Here is a 16737-nt window from a genome sequence, read left to right as displayed (position 1 = left end):
AATTCCCCACGTCATCTAACGATATATACCCTCCCCCTCCCTGAGTCCCACTTGAACCACCAACGCCGCCCACTCTTAAGTCCCACTCAACCCACACCACCACCACCACCTACTCCTCCAGATCCCTTACTCCGCCTTCATCAGTGGGTCAACAACATATCGAGTCCACAGCTGTCCCGGCAACACACTTTATCAAATGTCACCTGTCCTAAGTTCGTGACGTCACTTGTTCTCACTTGTGACGTCACTGAAGAATACAGAATATGTGCACCTTAAGAACTTCCTACGAGAATAAGTTGGTCGATAAATCGCCACTATTAATTAATCGTAAAAAAATTCACCCATTAATTCCCCCCAAATCGCTCATTAATCCTCAAAAAATCACTCATTAATCCTAAAAAATCGCCCATTAATTCCCCCAAATCGCCCATTAATCCCCCCAAATCGCCTATTAATTCCTTCTTGTCTAACGTTTTATTATGAAGCCTATAATTTCCTGCACCGTGATTGGTTCTCGACAGCATGACGTCATATTTCGTCTTTCCCCTCCCAGCCCGCCAGCCGCCGCCAACACCTGACCTAATTGGCTGCGTTTGGCGTGATGAAGTGACGTCAAGGCTGTGAGAACCAATCAAGTGCGCTAAAATTAGTTCCACTGCTGGGCTGTTTATGAAGAGGGAAAAAAGCCTCCAGCCTCGAGAAATTGCAACCAGTCAATTTAAATCTGGTTTTGCAATGGGGAGGGGAAGGAGGGGAAGGAGGGGAGGGCAAGAAGGGGCTGGAGGGGAGGGAGGAGGAGGGCGTGAAGGGAATGGAGAAGGGGAGAGAGGGGAAGGAGGGGAAGGGAGGAGAAGGGGAGGGGCGGGAGGGGAAGGAGGAGGGTGGGAGGGGGGGAAGGGGAGAGGGAGGGAAGAGAGGGGTTGAGGAGGTAGGAGGAGGAGGAAGGAGGGAAGGGAGGAGGGGGAGAGGGAGGAGGGAGGAAGTCACCAGCAAGTGCAAAACTGGTCGAGAGCTGGTAGGGGAGGGGAGGGGGCTGCTGGTGTTGGTGCTGCTACTGCCACTTACCAGGTGGCGTGAGGCTGGTGGTGGGGGAGTTAGTTAAGTGTGGACTAACTGGTCGATGGCAGAGAGAGGAGAGAAAATGAGAAAGGAAAGAGAAAGGGAGAGAGAGAGAGAGAGAGAGAGAGAGAGAGAGAGAGAGAGAGAGAGAGAGAGAGGGGGGAGTGTTAACGATCTGAACCACCAGGCGTTGCTGAGGAGTTAATTTACTGAACACAGGTGGGCAACCCATTCAAACTTAGTTATCACTTAAGTAAGAGTTAAGTGTGTGTGTGTGTGTGTGCGAGCGCGCGCGCAGGTCTCCAATCGGTGAGTAAGTTAAACGCATGCGCACCTCAGATAATAAATAAACAACAAGGCATGCGCAAGTGTATAATAAAATGATAATTAAAATTGGCACAAAAAATTAATTAGCTAAACAATTTCACTGACAGAAAACGAGTTATAATTCTCCTCACAGAAAACGAGTTATAATTCTACTCACAGAAAACGAGTTATAATTCTACTCACAGAAAACGAGTTATAATTCTACTCACAGAAAACGAGTTATAATTCTCCTCACAGACAACGAGTTATAATTCTACTCACAGAAAACGAGTTATAATTCTACTCACAGAAAACGAGTTATAATTCTACTCACAGAAAACGAGTTATAATTCTACTCACAGAAAACGAGTTATAATTCTACTCACAGAAAACGAGTTATAATTCTACTCACAGAAAACGAGTTATAATTCTACTCACAGAAAACGAGTTATAATTCTACTCACAGAAAACGAGTTATAATTCTACTCACAGAAAACGGGTAAAAAATTCTCAGCTCACAGAAAACGGAACCCCTTATAAATTAAAGAGGGAAACTAGGAAAAAATTCACACACGACAAATTTCCCCAAAACGTCGAAATTTCCTTCATTGAGAAATTAAATTAATCGTCATTTCCTTCTAGGCTGGACTTAGGGTTCCGTCCGCCTGTATGTCACAAACCCTGACACTTTAACACAACCACAACAACGAAAACAACCACAGCAATAACAACAAAAGCAACGCAACAACCACAACAACAACAGCTTTCTTCCACAACTTTAGAAGACAAAGACAATTAGACCAAATTTTAACATAACAAGTAAACTTAACAACGACAGCTAGACAAAAAAAAATTAACTGGTAATAATTAATAAAAACAAAATATTCCCAACAGTTATAACAATGGTTGACTGGGCGACAGATAAAACTGACTGGGCGATAGATAAAACTGACTGGGCGATAGATAAAACTGACTGGCCGATAGATAAATCTGATTGGGCGATAGATAACTAAACATCACACTAACAACAATAATGACTGCCTGTAAATAGACTCAAACAGAACTGACTGGGCGATAGATAAAAACTAACTGGTGATATATTTAAAAATAAACCAGTCAGGTGCCGGGCTTTAGGACACTTCCCGTTAAAAATATCCCAGTTACCCCCCCCATGAACAGACTGGCCAGTGGTAGAAGTGATAATGACTGAACTGGGAAGGAACGTGGGTAAGACCAGTTATCAATATAATGTGGGTGAGATTGATAGTATGTGCGTGGGTGGGGTGGGGTGGGTAAGTGGAGGATATGGGGGCCACAGGGAGGTGGGGGGACTGACAGGGGAGGTGGTGGGGGTGGGAGCAGAGGTGCAGGTATTGGTAGAGGCAGTAAGGAGTGCCATCATTACAGAAGTACGGGAGTGCCATTAGGGAATGTCACCAGCTCCGCCTTCACCACCATCGTCATTATCATCATTATTATTATCATCATTATGGTCTTGTAACTTTAGATTGTCATAGCTGTGTCGTTGATCTTGTATGAGGTGATAGGAGTGAATGGATGGTTGTGTAGGTGGGTGGTTGTTGTGGGTGGTTGGTGGGTGGTTGTTGTGGGTGGGTGGTTCTTGTGGGTAGTGATGGATTGTGGTTGTGTTGAGTGGATGGTGGCTGTGGTGATAATGAATGGTGGTTGTGGTGATAATGAGTGATGGTTGTGGTGGGGAAGGCATAACACCACACGTCCGTCCGTAAAAGTGAGGGTGGCACGGTGGGTGGGTGGGTGCCACACGGGTCAGCTGGCCACCCGGCAGGTTCTCCCGACAGCCGCTAGGTGGCACTACCCCCGCCGCCCTCTTCGGAAAGTCGGCAGTGAATTAACACCTTGACAAAGTTAATCTTGGACTCATTCGTCGTGTTTACTGCTCCCCGCCGCACCTTCCCCGCTGATAACTTAACCAAATAGATTTGTCTACACAGGAGGAAGGTTAGTGAGGGAGCAGCGGTGCCACGCCCATATGGACGAGTTGCGCACAGTTGTGCCACGCCCGCTGTGCCGGCGCCCTTCAGATGGGCGTCCAGCCTGGGGCAGCCCCACTGCCCGGGCACCTTGTGCACCCTGCCCGCCGCCCACCCACCTCCAGTCAGTCCCCGCGGCCACAGTAGCCCCACTATGCCAGCCAGCCACGCCCCCGCCCCCCCTACCCACCAAAATACTTACCCAACAGCAGTAGTTTGATGTCTTTCGCTGCCTGAATGCCATCCTCCTTCAAGTTCTTCTCAATCTGTTTGCTGCGGGCCTGCGCGGCGCGCTCCTCCGCAGACATGGCACAGCCCATGGTTGCGGTGTCGGCTACCACTCCTCACCGACCACGCTATACGGTCCTGCCGACCTCCACCACACACCACAGTGGCAGCGCCACAACTGTACCACACTACACCACACTCACACACACACGGCACGGAAGAACGGCAGCGAGGTTCCGCAACTAAGCCTAGCGCACTGCACACTGAGGTGGTTGGCGGTGAGTAGCCCCAGCGACCACCACCACCACGACCCACGCCGAGGTTTATTATCACACTTGTGGCGTCTCTCGGCCTTAACCCGCTACTCTCACGTAACAACCCTAGCACACCAACACTAACGACTGTGTATCACACGTCATCAGGACCTCTGCTGAGTGATACACCCTAGTTTAAGTGAGATTATCCTACGCTTGGCTGCCCGTCTCTCCTCTGTCGACCAGGGCGCACGCGCACTGGCCACCACGCGCAACAGTGTCACCAAACACACCTTCCTCACCTCAATATTTCCCTAACTTGCAGTTTGTATTACCTAAAAGTTTTAATAATAATAAAATGAGTCAGATCTATTATTGACATATGTAAAACCCCAAGACCAGCAACACCGTCCACGCCCTCGTAAAAATCGCTACAAAATCTATAAGCTGCACCTGGCCGGGCAGGGCAGCGCACGAGTGTTACCACCAATACTGAACAGTGTGGTTTAAACACATTTACTAACATAATATTCATCTCTCAGTGACTGAGTGTCCCTCGTTCATGAAGCCCAACTAACATGATATCCAACCAACTACCCCTACCCCCCACTCTCTCCCGCCTTCATCCCCTCCCACAGGTAAAACCCTCCCTCCTCCTCAGCCCTCAGGTAGCTACAGCAGGTATTATGATCAAGGGCGGCGGCTCCTTCACGCTGACACATTGAACACGTTACAGGTTAGGTGGCCGGGAGATCCTATGTGATTTATTACTGGAACCTGTGTTATGGTCCCTGGAACCTGATGAAACAAGTAAGACTCCTAAACAGTCATGCTGGGCCACTAATGTCACCCCTCGACCCTGATATATTAGTGAGGGGCCATACTCAGACCCTGGATAATACAATGGGTCACTAATGGCCCCACGACCCTCATTATTATAGTGAGTCAGGGGCCATACTCAGACCCTGGATAATACAATGGATTAGCTTTGGTTAGTATGGGGTGCACAATAAACTGGCTGTTCGCGGCAAAATTCTAAATTTAATTCACTCACCAACGCTCCCTAACCCACACCACCCCATTCACTAACCCACACCACCCCACACTAACCCACACCACCCCACTCACTAACCCACACCATCCCACTCACCCACAGCACACCACTCACTAACCAACACCACCCCTCACTAACCCACACCACCCCACACTAACCCACACCACCCACTCACTAACCCACACCACACCCTAACTAACCCACAGCACACCACTCACTAACCAACACCACCCCTCACTAACCCACACCACCCACTCACTAACCCACCACCCACACTGTTTTCATTCCACTCGTTTTTAGTAACACATACACCCCCCCACACCCCCACACACACACATACCACCCCCACACACACACACTTACCCACCCCCCACACACACATACCACCCCCACACACACATACCACCCCCACACACACACATACCATCCCCCCACACACACACACATACCACCCCCCACACACACACATACCACCCCCCCACACACACATACCACCCCCACACACACACATACCACCCCCACACACACATACCACCCCCACACACACACATACCACCCCCCACACACACATACCACCCCCCACACACACACATACCACCCCCCACACACACATACCACCCCCCCCCACACACACACACATACCACCCCCACACACACATATACCACCCCCCACACACATACCACCCCCCCACACACACACACATACCACCCTCCCCCCACACACACACTCACCGCCTCTACCCTGCTGGCTCTGTCTATCACTACACGCCCTTCAAATTCACTCTCAATACTCACTATGTTACTGTGTGTGTTTTAGGGTAATTTTGTCTATCTATTGATATATATTCATGAACACACTAATTTATATATATATACTTGTCTATATACACTAGGGTTTACATATATTCGTTTATATATATTGAGTTACATACGCTGTTTCACATGTCTTTTTTTACATATATTCAATAACATTCATTTACATAGACTAATTAGCAGATAATATTTTACATACGGGATAATTATTTACATATACAGTATCTTTTTTAATTTATTCATTTACAGACACTAATTTACATATATCTGTTTGCATATCACCACTACTACCACCTTCATTACCACTACTACCACTACTATTACTACCACTATTACCACCACACCACTACTACTACTACCACTACCACACCACTACTACTACCACCACTAACACCACACCACTACTACCACTACCACACCACCACATCACACTAATACCACAACACCACCACTACCACCACACCACTACTACTACTACCACTACACCACCACTACTACCACACCACCACATCACACTAATACCACAACACCACCACTACCACCACACCACTACTACTACTACCACTACACCACCACTACTACCACACCACCACATCACACTAATACCACAACACCACCACTACTACCACACCACTACTACTACTACCACTACACCACCACTACTACCACACCACTACTACTACTACTACTACACCACCACTACTACCACTACCACACCACCAATCACACTAATACCACAACACCACCACTACCACTCGCTATCAATAACTAAGTTTCCCGTAACCCCCCCCCCAAACAAAAAAATTCACGAATGATTTAAAATACTTCACCAGCCACCATGAATAACCTTACAACAACAAACAAAAACAGTAGTACAAAAAACTAACATTAACAACAAACAACAACAACTACAAACAAAAACAACAGTAACAACAAAACAACAATTAATAACAAAAACAACAAATAAACAAAAAACGCAACAATAAAAAATAACAAAATTAACAAAATAATAACAAAAAACAACAACAAAAACAAATAACAACACTATTCTCATGCAGCAGTTGAGAGAGAGAGAGAGAGAGAGAGAGAGAGAGATCATTTCTTCATATGCTTGGGTTAGGTTAGGTTACAACACATCTGCTAGTGTACTGCTAGGGTCGGCTTGGTTCACGACACGACAATAGGTTGTATAACTTAACTATTATAGAGCCACTAACACATCCCACCAATCACGATCAAAGACCAAACACAGACAACCAATTAGGAACAAGCACTATTACATTCAACCAAATAGGAACAAGGACTACACATACACACACACACTCAAACCAATCACGAAGGAGACCCACACACACTCAACCAATCACGAACAAGGACCACACACACTCAACCAATCACAAACAAGGACCACACACACACTCAACCAATGACCAGCACACAGAGGAAATCGCCAGGAAGCACCAACACGCACGGATCACGGGGAAAGATTTAAGAGTTCAGCTGACAACAGGACGTGGGGGGAGGAGAAGGAGGAGGGAGAGAAGGAGGAGGATGAAAAGGAGGGAGAATAAGAGGAGGAGGAGGAAGAGTAACGTGGGTGGAGGGTAGGAATAAGTAGGTGGAGGGTGGTAATGAGTGGAGGGTGGTAGTGGGTGGAGTGTTGATGGGTAGATGAAGGGTAAGAGTGGTGAGGAGTGGTGGAGTAGTAGTAGTAGAGGGTAGGAGTGGGTGGAGGGTGGTAGTGGGTGGAGGGCCGCAACAAGAGACTGGGCGGCTGCTCCATGAATAAAATATGACACCTCCAGCGGTTTCGGATTTTCACTCTCTTCCGCCCCTGAGTCTCATTGTGTGTGTGTGTGTGTGTGTGTGTGTGTGTGATGTCTGGGTTGTGTCAAGTGTCAGAGACTGTGTGTGTGTGTGTGTGTGTGTGTGTGTGTGTGTGTGTGTGTGTGTGTGTGTGTGTGTATGATGTCTGGGAGTTTGTGTCAAGTGTCAAGTTGTGATTGACATGTGTGTGTGTGTGTGTGTGTGTGTGTGTGTCAAATTACGAGTGAGTATCAAATTATGCAAAGTGTGAGTATGTGTCAAAATATATGGCAGCATTTGTGTCACATCGAAGGAACGTGTCAAGCCCCCCTTTAAGTTGTGTCACACCGGGTATCGACGTGTCAGATGTGTCAACACCTCAAGCTGTCATGCCAGAGATATTCAGTGACAGGTCTTGCCAACTCGTGGATATCAAAGACCCAACACTCCTTATGCCTGACATATCTGGGAGTGTCATGATTAATGCCTGTAGAAGGAGGAGGAGGAGGAGGAAGAAGATGAAGACGACGAAGAAGAACAGCAACAAGAACCAGAAGGAAGAGGAAGAGAAGGTGGATGAAGAGGAGGAGGAAGAAGAGCAGAAGGAAGAAGAAAAAGGACCAGATGGAAGAGGAAGGAAGGAAGGAAGGAAGAAAGGAAGAAAGGAAGAAAGGAAGGAAGGAAGGAAGGAAGGAAGGAAGGAAGGAAGGAAGGAAGGAAGGAAGGAAGGAAGGAAGGAAGGAAGGAAGGAAGGAAGGAGGGTAAAGAAAGGTAGTTGTCTTCATATAAAAACCAAACAAATCATTATCACCATCAACACCTGTGACTACTCCACGGTAATGAAACTCACTTAATTACACTATTACCTTTACTACTTAACGTAACATTACGCTTTCTTGTTTAAACTACGAACATAGAAAGTCTTAAAAAACGTATGAGAAGAAAATAAAATGTTCTTTAAGGGTTTTTTCCCAAGGTTTCTGTTTACTGCTCAGTGGACGAGAGAGAGAGAGAGAGAGAGAGAGACCTTAAAACTCCTATCCATTTTCACCGAAGCTGTGTTATACGGATGGAAAGACTGTGTGGTGTTGGTTAAAGGCCGGATATTGGGTGGGGGCGGCGAGGTTGAATGGGGATTGGGTGGTGGTGGTGGGGATTGGGGTGGTGGTGAGGTTATGGATTAGGTGGGGGAGGTAAGGCTATAGGTTGGGGATTAGGTAGAGAGGCGGGGCGGGGCGGCGAGGGAGAGTAAGGAAGGTTAGTGAAGCAGGCAAGATGAGTGGGAATAGGGATGAGGGAGAGAGACTAGGTCGGATCATGGCTCCTTGAGGGGGTAACAATAAGAGTTTGCTGCCACTGTCATCTACACACACACACACACACCAAGACATTACTCCTATTGTCCCCACCACACGTCGCCTGCTGCCAGACCTACAGGGCTTCAGCGTCTGCCTGCCCGACCGACCGACCGACCGACCGACCGACCGGGTGATGAAAAGGACTACAGACACGTGCCCCCTCCTCCTGTGTTGAGATAAGAACAAGATAAATGCCTCCCAAAACACACACACACACACACACACACACACACACACACACACACACACAACTGTCTGTATGCCGTTGATTCAAGCCCAATTATATATGTCGTAAATTACAGCTTCTCAACAACACCAAACTCGATCTTACGGGATGACACAAGACCACACGTGCCAGCATCACCCTTGACCATCTGTGTGTGTGTGTGTGTGTGTGTTGACTACCAAACGACATCATCACCAGCAGTAGTATACCTTCCTCCTCACGCGTTCAGCAATGCCGTGTGCAATGATCAATACTACTACTGCTACTACTACTACTTTTTTTTTTATACGTAGCCTCCATCCTCCCTCTATAGCCACACCTTCGCCGCCATTTTATTACCTACTACTACTACTACTACCACTACCACCACAACCACCACTACTACCACAACCACCACCATCCCCAACAGCAGCATTGTAGGTGGAGTACACACAAAGAATTTTTATGAGAAAAAACCCTAAACTAATTAACCTAGAAGGAGGTAACTCAGGTGAGGCATTACATAATAACTCCACCACTACAGGTAAACCTAACCTGACCTAAACAAACCTAACCTAACCCTATTGCTACAAACAGTCACACTCGAAGTAACTTTATATAAATACGTGATAAGAACCTCTCTCTCTCTCTCTCTCTCTCTCTCTCTCTCTCTCTCTCTCTCTCTCTCTCTCTCTCTCTCTCTCTCTCCAAAATTCCATTACGAAAGGATTTAGATTAACATTATATATTTCTTCACTAAAATAGAACACTTGCATACATACATACATACATACATACAGTACACACCAGACTACGCCAGAGAAGGGAGAAAGGTGTTTAAAGGGGCAGGAAGGGTGTGTAAGAAGCCGGGGAGATAACTGTGGTGGTTATCCCCAGGATGGTTATACCCGTCTGAACCTTCACACACACACACACACACACACACACACACACACACACACACACACACACACACACACACACACACACACACACACACACACACAGACACACAGACACACACACACAGACACACACACACACACACAGTGACGCGAGAGACATTCTAGAATTTCCGGGGTAACTGCTGGAGATTTATAATTAACTTAATACTTCGGCACCTTTGACATATATACCCGAGGCTTGACTTTAAATCTCTCTCTCTCTCTCTTTATCTCCCTTCCTTCCTCTCTCCCTTTCTCTTTCTCTTCGTCCCCCCTCTCTCTCTCTCTTCCTTCCTTCCTCTCTCTCCCCCCCCTCTCTGTGTATCTAACCAACATTGTGTCTCACTCTCTCTTTGTATCCAACCAACGTAACACTCTCTCTCTCTCTCTCTCTCTCTCTCTCTCTCTCTCTCTCTCTCTCTCTCTCTCTCTCCTTGGAAACAACAAGCTAAGCCAATCACAACTCGGCTTTCTTGGAACAACAAGTTGACAGTCGTCGTTATTGGCCAGCGGGGAGGGAGGAAGGAAGGTGTAGGTTTGAGAGGAGGGTAGGGGAGGGAGTAGGGAGGGAATCTAGAGAGGGTAGGGAGGGAATCTAGGGAGGGTAGGGAGGGAATCTAGAGAGGGTAGGGAGGGAATCTAGAGAGGGTAGGGAGGGAAGCTAGGGAGGGAATAAAGAAATGGAAGGAGAGAGGAAGGGTAGTAATCCGGGTGGGAAGGGAAGGGAGGTGTTGTAATCCAGAGTGCCAATTAGTTTGTTTAATGGGCACACACCTTGGAACCGTCCTGGTGGGATTAGCTAGCTGGTGTTGCTTCTCCCTGGAGCCTATCCGAACTCAAGGAAGAAGGAGGAGAGGGAGAGGAAAGGGAGAGAAAGAGGAGAGGAGGGGGGATGGGGAGAGGAGAGGGGAGGAGGGGGGAAGGGAAGAGGGATAGAAGATGAAGGAGGGGAGAAGAGAGGGAGAGAGAGGACGAGAAGTGGGGAGATCGGGAGAGTGGGGGGAAGGGGGGGGGACTGTACTAAAAACAGCTTCAGCACATTTCAGTGACTCAACTCAACTCAATTACAATAAACGACACTTGGAGACTGTGACACCAGCGACACCCTCTCCAACTCCTCCAACACTCAGCAACACCTCCTCCAACGCTTCAACACCTTTTACAACACCCCCAACACCTTCTCCAACACCCCCTACTAGACCCAACTACTCTCTCCCACACACTAACACCTCCTCCAACACTCAGCAACACCTCCCCCAATATCCTCACCACCCCCTCTTACACCCTCACTACCCCCACACACCAACACCGTCTTCAACACTCGGTAACACCCAGGCTTGCATAATTAGCACAGGCTCTACACTGTGCCCTGTGGAGAGAGAGAGAGAGAGAGAGAGAGAGAGAGAGAGAGAGAGAGAGAGAGAGAGGACACCCACCTTCTGTACACAATGCTGGATGCCAAGAATGTTCCTCCACGGCTGAAAATAAGAGGCAACTCAAGCGATCATGAGCAATTAGACCAGAGAGAGAGAAAGAGAGATTGAAGGAATATGTGTGTGTGTGTGTTTGTGTGTGTGAATGAGTGTCCCTGTGTGTGAATGCCTGTGTGTATGTGTGTGTGTGTGTGTGTGTGTGTGTGTGTGTTTGTGTGTGTGTTATGTGTGAATGCCTAGCCCGACTGCAAACCGAGGCAGACAAGCGGCAGCGCCGAAAAGACGCTGCCGCCGCCCCTCCCGCACTAGATGCAGCCCTCCACATGTGCAACATCTGTGAACAACTATATCGGTCCCGTATCGGCCTCTTTAGTCACCTCAAAACTCACCAACCAAGGTGACATCCTTAATAACCCACTTCATTGTATCATAGCTGGATAATCGTCATACTCGATTCCGAGTGACAGCAAAGTAGTAGTAGTAACAGCTTGTGTGTGAATGTCTGTGTGTGTGTGCGCCTGTATGTATGTGTGTGCCTGTGTGTAAATTCCTGTGTGTGTGTGTGTGTGAATGAGTTATAGGAGCCTGTTGTAAGCCAGTAGCAGGATCAATCACCAGCACTCCTCCCCGTGAACTAACAGGGAGAGACCCGCCACACAGAGGAAACACTCATAACACTGTACCAACACATTCCTCTCTCCCTCCCTCCTACCACCCTCCTCCTACCTCTCCCTCTCTCCTACTACCCTCCTTCCTTCCCTTCCTCCAACTAAACCCCCTCCCTTTCTGTCTCCAACCCTCCAACTATCCCACCTTTTCTCCAACTAACTCTCCCTCTCTCTCCTCAATTAACCAACCCTCCATCTCTCTTTCCCTCCAACCAACCAACCAGCCCTCTCCTCCTCAGTAACACAGATTAAGAACACAAATAACCTAACGTAACGTAACGTAACCTAACCTAACCTTGCCTGCAGATTCTTCAGGTAGGAGACAAAAGGTAGATAAAGTATACTCAGAGGTAGATAAAGTATACTCAGAGGTAGATAAAGTATACTCAGAGGTAGATAAAGTATACTCAGAGGTAGATAAAGTATACTCAGTGGTAGATAAAGTATACTCAGAGGTAGATAAAGTATACTCAGAGGTAGATAAAGTATACTCAGAGGTAGATAAAGTATACTCAGAGGTAGATAAAGTATACTCAGAGGTAGATAAAGTATACTCAGTGGTAGATAAAGTATACTCAGAGGTAGATAAAGTATACTCAGAGGTAGATAAAGTATACTCAGAGGTAGATAAAGTATACTCAGAGGTAGATAAAGTATACTCAGAGGTAGATAAAGTATACTCAGAGGTAGATAAAGTATACTCAGAGGTAGATAAAAAATATACCAACCCTTTCTACCATAATTTTGGGCTATTTTGAAGTTTAATGGCGCCAAATTTTACGTTTTTAGCCTAAGTGGACCCATTGAGTGCAGTGTTAGACAGCATCAGCGGCCGGGCGGGATATTCTAAAGGCGTGAGAACCTTTTAATATATCCGCATCGTGCAGTGAATCACACACACACACACACACACACACACACACACACACACACACACACACACACACACACACACACACACACACACACACTAAACCTGAGATAACTCCATAATGTTCCAATTCCTCTGTACACTAAAACCTCTATTTAACGGACAATATAGAAAAGAAAATCCATTATATCGAGGGTCCGTTAGATGTCAAACCTCCGTAAAGTGTATTAACAACAACTACAGTTAAGTGGTCAGGTTACAGCACAAAACACTACAAAATTTATAAACGTCATCAAAACCTGAACTTACAGCAACAGTACAGGACACTTGTGGAACTGTATCCTGATGCGTTGTTTTGGGGGCAGGACAAACACTCACTCACTACAACTTACCCAAGAGGAGGAGCTTTACGTCCCTGGCAGCGCTCTCGGCCGCGAAGAACAAGTCACGGTCGATCTCCCGACTCTTGGCCATAGCCGCCTTCTCCTCCATGGACATCGTGCAGCCCATCTCGGCTCTAGCTACACGCGTGGATGATGATGACGCACAGAGCCAGCCGTCACCTCACCCACTACACGCCTGGATGATGATGACGCACAGAGCCAGCCGTCACCTCACCCACTACACGCCTGGATGATGACGCACAGAGCCAGCCGTCACCTCACCCACTACACGCCTGGATGATGACGCACAGAGCCAGCCGTCACCTCACCCACTACACGCCTGGATGATGATGACGCACAGAGCCAGCCGTCACCTCACCCACTACACGCCTGGATGATGATGACGCACAGAGCCAGCCGTCACCTCACCCACTACACGCCTGGATGATGATGACGCACAGAGCCGTCACGCGTCACCTCACCTCCAACTACGCCAAGTGACACATACACACTTATGTCTAGTATCACACTCGAGGTTTTCCTCCTAGAATATGTTATTGCATTTATTGATAAAAGCTTTTCACTAGGTCCGGTCTATATTGTGTATTCCAAAGGCTTAAACTAGCTCTTCTATAAACACTAATGGTCCTCCTTGGTAAAAGCAGTTTCTTTCTCCTTCCATAAGAATCTACATATGATTCTAATATTTTTGTCGTTTTTTTTTTTTATCTTTTTTCACGAATTTTCATGACAGTGAGTAGTGTCCCGTACCACCTCGACTGTGTTGCTTCCATTAATAAAACAAAACCAAAACACACCATGTGACTTTTCCTGTTGTATGGGGTGTCAAATCTACAGTAAATCCTGTTTTGTAAATGTCCAACAGTTAGAGATCGTTAATCCTAAGTTTAATCCTTTAATCCCGAGTATTTACACCATATTAATACCGTAAACTAATTCTAATCCCCAACACATTTTCACAGCTTCACAAATACCATAACACGACGGCATTATTCCTCTCCCTGAAATCTTAGCCAACAGAGTACAAGAATTTTATCCCTCAACTATAGATGTTTAGTATAAGGCCTCTTAAGTTTAATTGTTTTTTGGGGGGTAAAGTTAACATGAAATCCCATCTATTGGAGGGGGCAGGAGAGGAATAGGGCGGGAGGAGAGGTGTAGGGTGGGAAGATGGACTCCTCCCCCTTCTTCCCTCTCTCTCCCCGCCATTACCCTCTCTCTCCTCCCCGCCACAGAATATTTTATCTGGGTATTTTAAACACTATAATACTACCTGGGGGGGGGGAGGATAGGTAGGGTAAGGTAGCTTAGGTCAGGTTAGCTTTGAGTAGGTTCTGTTAAGTTAGGGTAGGGTAGGGTAGGGTAGGGTAGGGTAGGGTAGGGTAGGGTAGGGTAGGGAAGGGAAGGGAAGGGTAGGGTAGGGTAGGGTAGGGTAGGGAAGGGAAGGGTAGGGTAGGGTAGGGAAGGGAAGGGAAGGGTACTTTCTGAGTTACTAGTTTTGTAATTCTTCATTATTTCCCTCAGACTCCAGGTAAAAGGATGCAAAACACATCCCTTAATCTCTACGGAAAACCTAATGACGAAGAGACAAAATTTCAAACTACAGAAGTGTCGTAATTTTGTCTCATGATAAAGGTTAACACGATGCTCTTAACTCACATCTAAACAGCATAATACAGTGCTAATACACACACACACACACACACACACTAAAGATATCTGTTTAGCCAATCCGAGGAGACTGCTTCAAGTAGCATCGTGTCTCCGGAAATTCCCTCCCAAGGTAGCATGTGAGGCCATTACAAAACAGTTTAAAAAAAGTATGAAAAGTTTAAAAAGTTTCCTTATGATTTTATTTTTGGGGGCGAAACTATCAATTAGTTTCTGTCAGTTGGTATAATTTTCCGTGATACCTGACGTTTGATCGGCCACAGACTGTGCACGTGTCTTATCAACACATACACACGGGGGAGCTGCACAGGATGTCTTTATATTTGCGATAGATGTACCACTAGACCTTAAACAAACACCATTATAACCCCCGTCCTCCCAATACAAAAATAATAAATAAATAAAAACAGAAGAAAACGATCCCTGGGGCGAGTATTTATAATTTAATAATTATAGACTCTACTGTCATCATCCGGGCCGCCACCACCACCACACCTCTGGGCTACTCGGAACCTCCCTCACTATCAACACTATAAACGCGTCACTGTATCTTATAACATTACAACACAAACATTATCATATTTTTTCAGTTTGTTGTTACTACGTGACTTAATACACGGCCATCACTCATCACCTTCCAACACTACCACAAATGGGTGTACAGCAGAGTCTTGCCGGATAAGTCTACCACTAGTCTTCACTGAGCCCGGTCCAACACTCACTCCTTAGCCTCCACCTTGTTTAACTACGGGTACACACAGCCATCACTTTATCACAGGATGACACAGGCTACGATATATCCATGATGATGACGTGTGCGTGTACTGGGGTAACGTGTAGCTCTGTACCAGCGGCCACTAACGTGACGCGCGCCGCCGCTAACACTGACGACTAGAGCGGTTGGTTGCTTACAACTCTTGGGCTCCGGCCAGCTGTCTCAAACTATTTTAGACAACACACCATAACAACTAAACCCTCACTCACATTAATATTAACCATCTATTTTACCTACAACACACAGAGATATTTTATAGAATTTTTTTAAAATTCGATGACAAAATATAACTTTAATTATTATTTTTTTTTAAATTTCATATCCAGTGTAAACACTTCCTGGCTGGTGGGAGATAACACCGGTGACAGCAAGTGAGTGAACATGTTGCTGGCGAATGTGACGACCACCAGCCACCGTCCTGCTGTCTGTCACTCTACGTCACCCAGCTGGTTACTGTCATCCGTTTACGATTTAATTACGGAAATTTATATACTGTACTAAGTCACATTACACCTCTCCTTTCACTAAAGTCTAACCTAACCTAAATATCTTGTACGTCACACGCTATAGTAGCACCCAAGATATACAATTCAAATTCTTTTTTAAAAGTTTTAAATAAAGTCTTCAAAATATAAATTACATAATGTGATGGATTAAACCTTTTGTGATACAATTATTATTATTATATTTACGCTATTTCAAACATATATATATATATATATATATATATATATATATATATATATATATATATATATATATATATATATATATATATATGTGTGTGTGTGTGTGTGTGTGTGTGTGTGTGTGTGTGTGTGTGTGTATGTGCTGATAACCACAAGGAAAAAGAAAACACGAAGTTCCGATTGTTTA

At 46.1% G+C, this 16737-nt stretch overlaps 1 protein-coding gene across 5 annotated transcripts in view; it reads right to left on the bottom strand.

Annotated features, from left to right (window-relative positions):
* LOC121875643 (guanine nucleotide-binding protein G(o) subunit alpha) overlaps window positions 1-16737 on the bottom strand; it is a 130636-nt gene that overhangs the window by 89083 nt on the left and 24816 nt on the right. Inside the window, exon 1 of one of the 5 annotated variants that reach the window (XM_042380262.1) lies at window positions 13404-14218. The exons of 1 other annotated variant lie outside the window; for it this stretch is intronic. In XM_042380262.1, coding sequence (XP_042236196.1) covers window positions 13404-13521 — 118 coding nt within the window. In that variant the 5' untranslated portion in view covers window positions 13522-14218. Of the gene's footprint in view, window positions 1-3579; window positions 4104-13403; window positions 14219-16737 lie in introns of those variants that run through there. 3 more of the 5 variants (XM_042380264.1, XM_042380260.1, XM_042380261.1) reach the window with 3 other exon arrangements.

The sequence above is a fragment of the Homarus americanus genome, unplaced genomic scaffold (genome assembly GCF_018991925.1).
Source record: "Homarus americanus isolate GMGI-L3 unplaced genomic scaffold, GMGI_Hamer_2.0 scaffold22250, whole genome shotgun sequence".
In the NCBI taxonomy this organism is placed as follows: domain Eukaryota; kingdom Metazoa; phylum Arthropoda; class Malacostraca; order Decapoda; family Nephropidae; genus Homarus; species Homarus americanus.
This window is presented reverse-complemented; position numbering and strand designations above follow the sequence as displayed.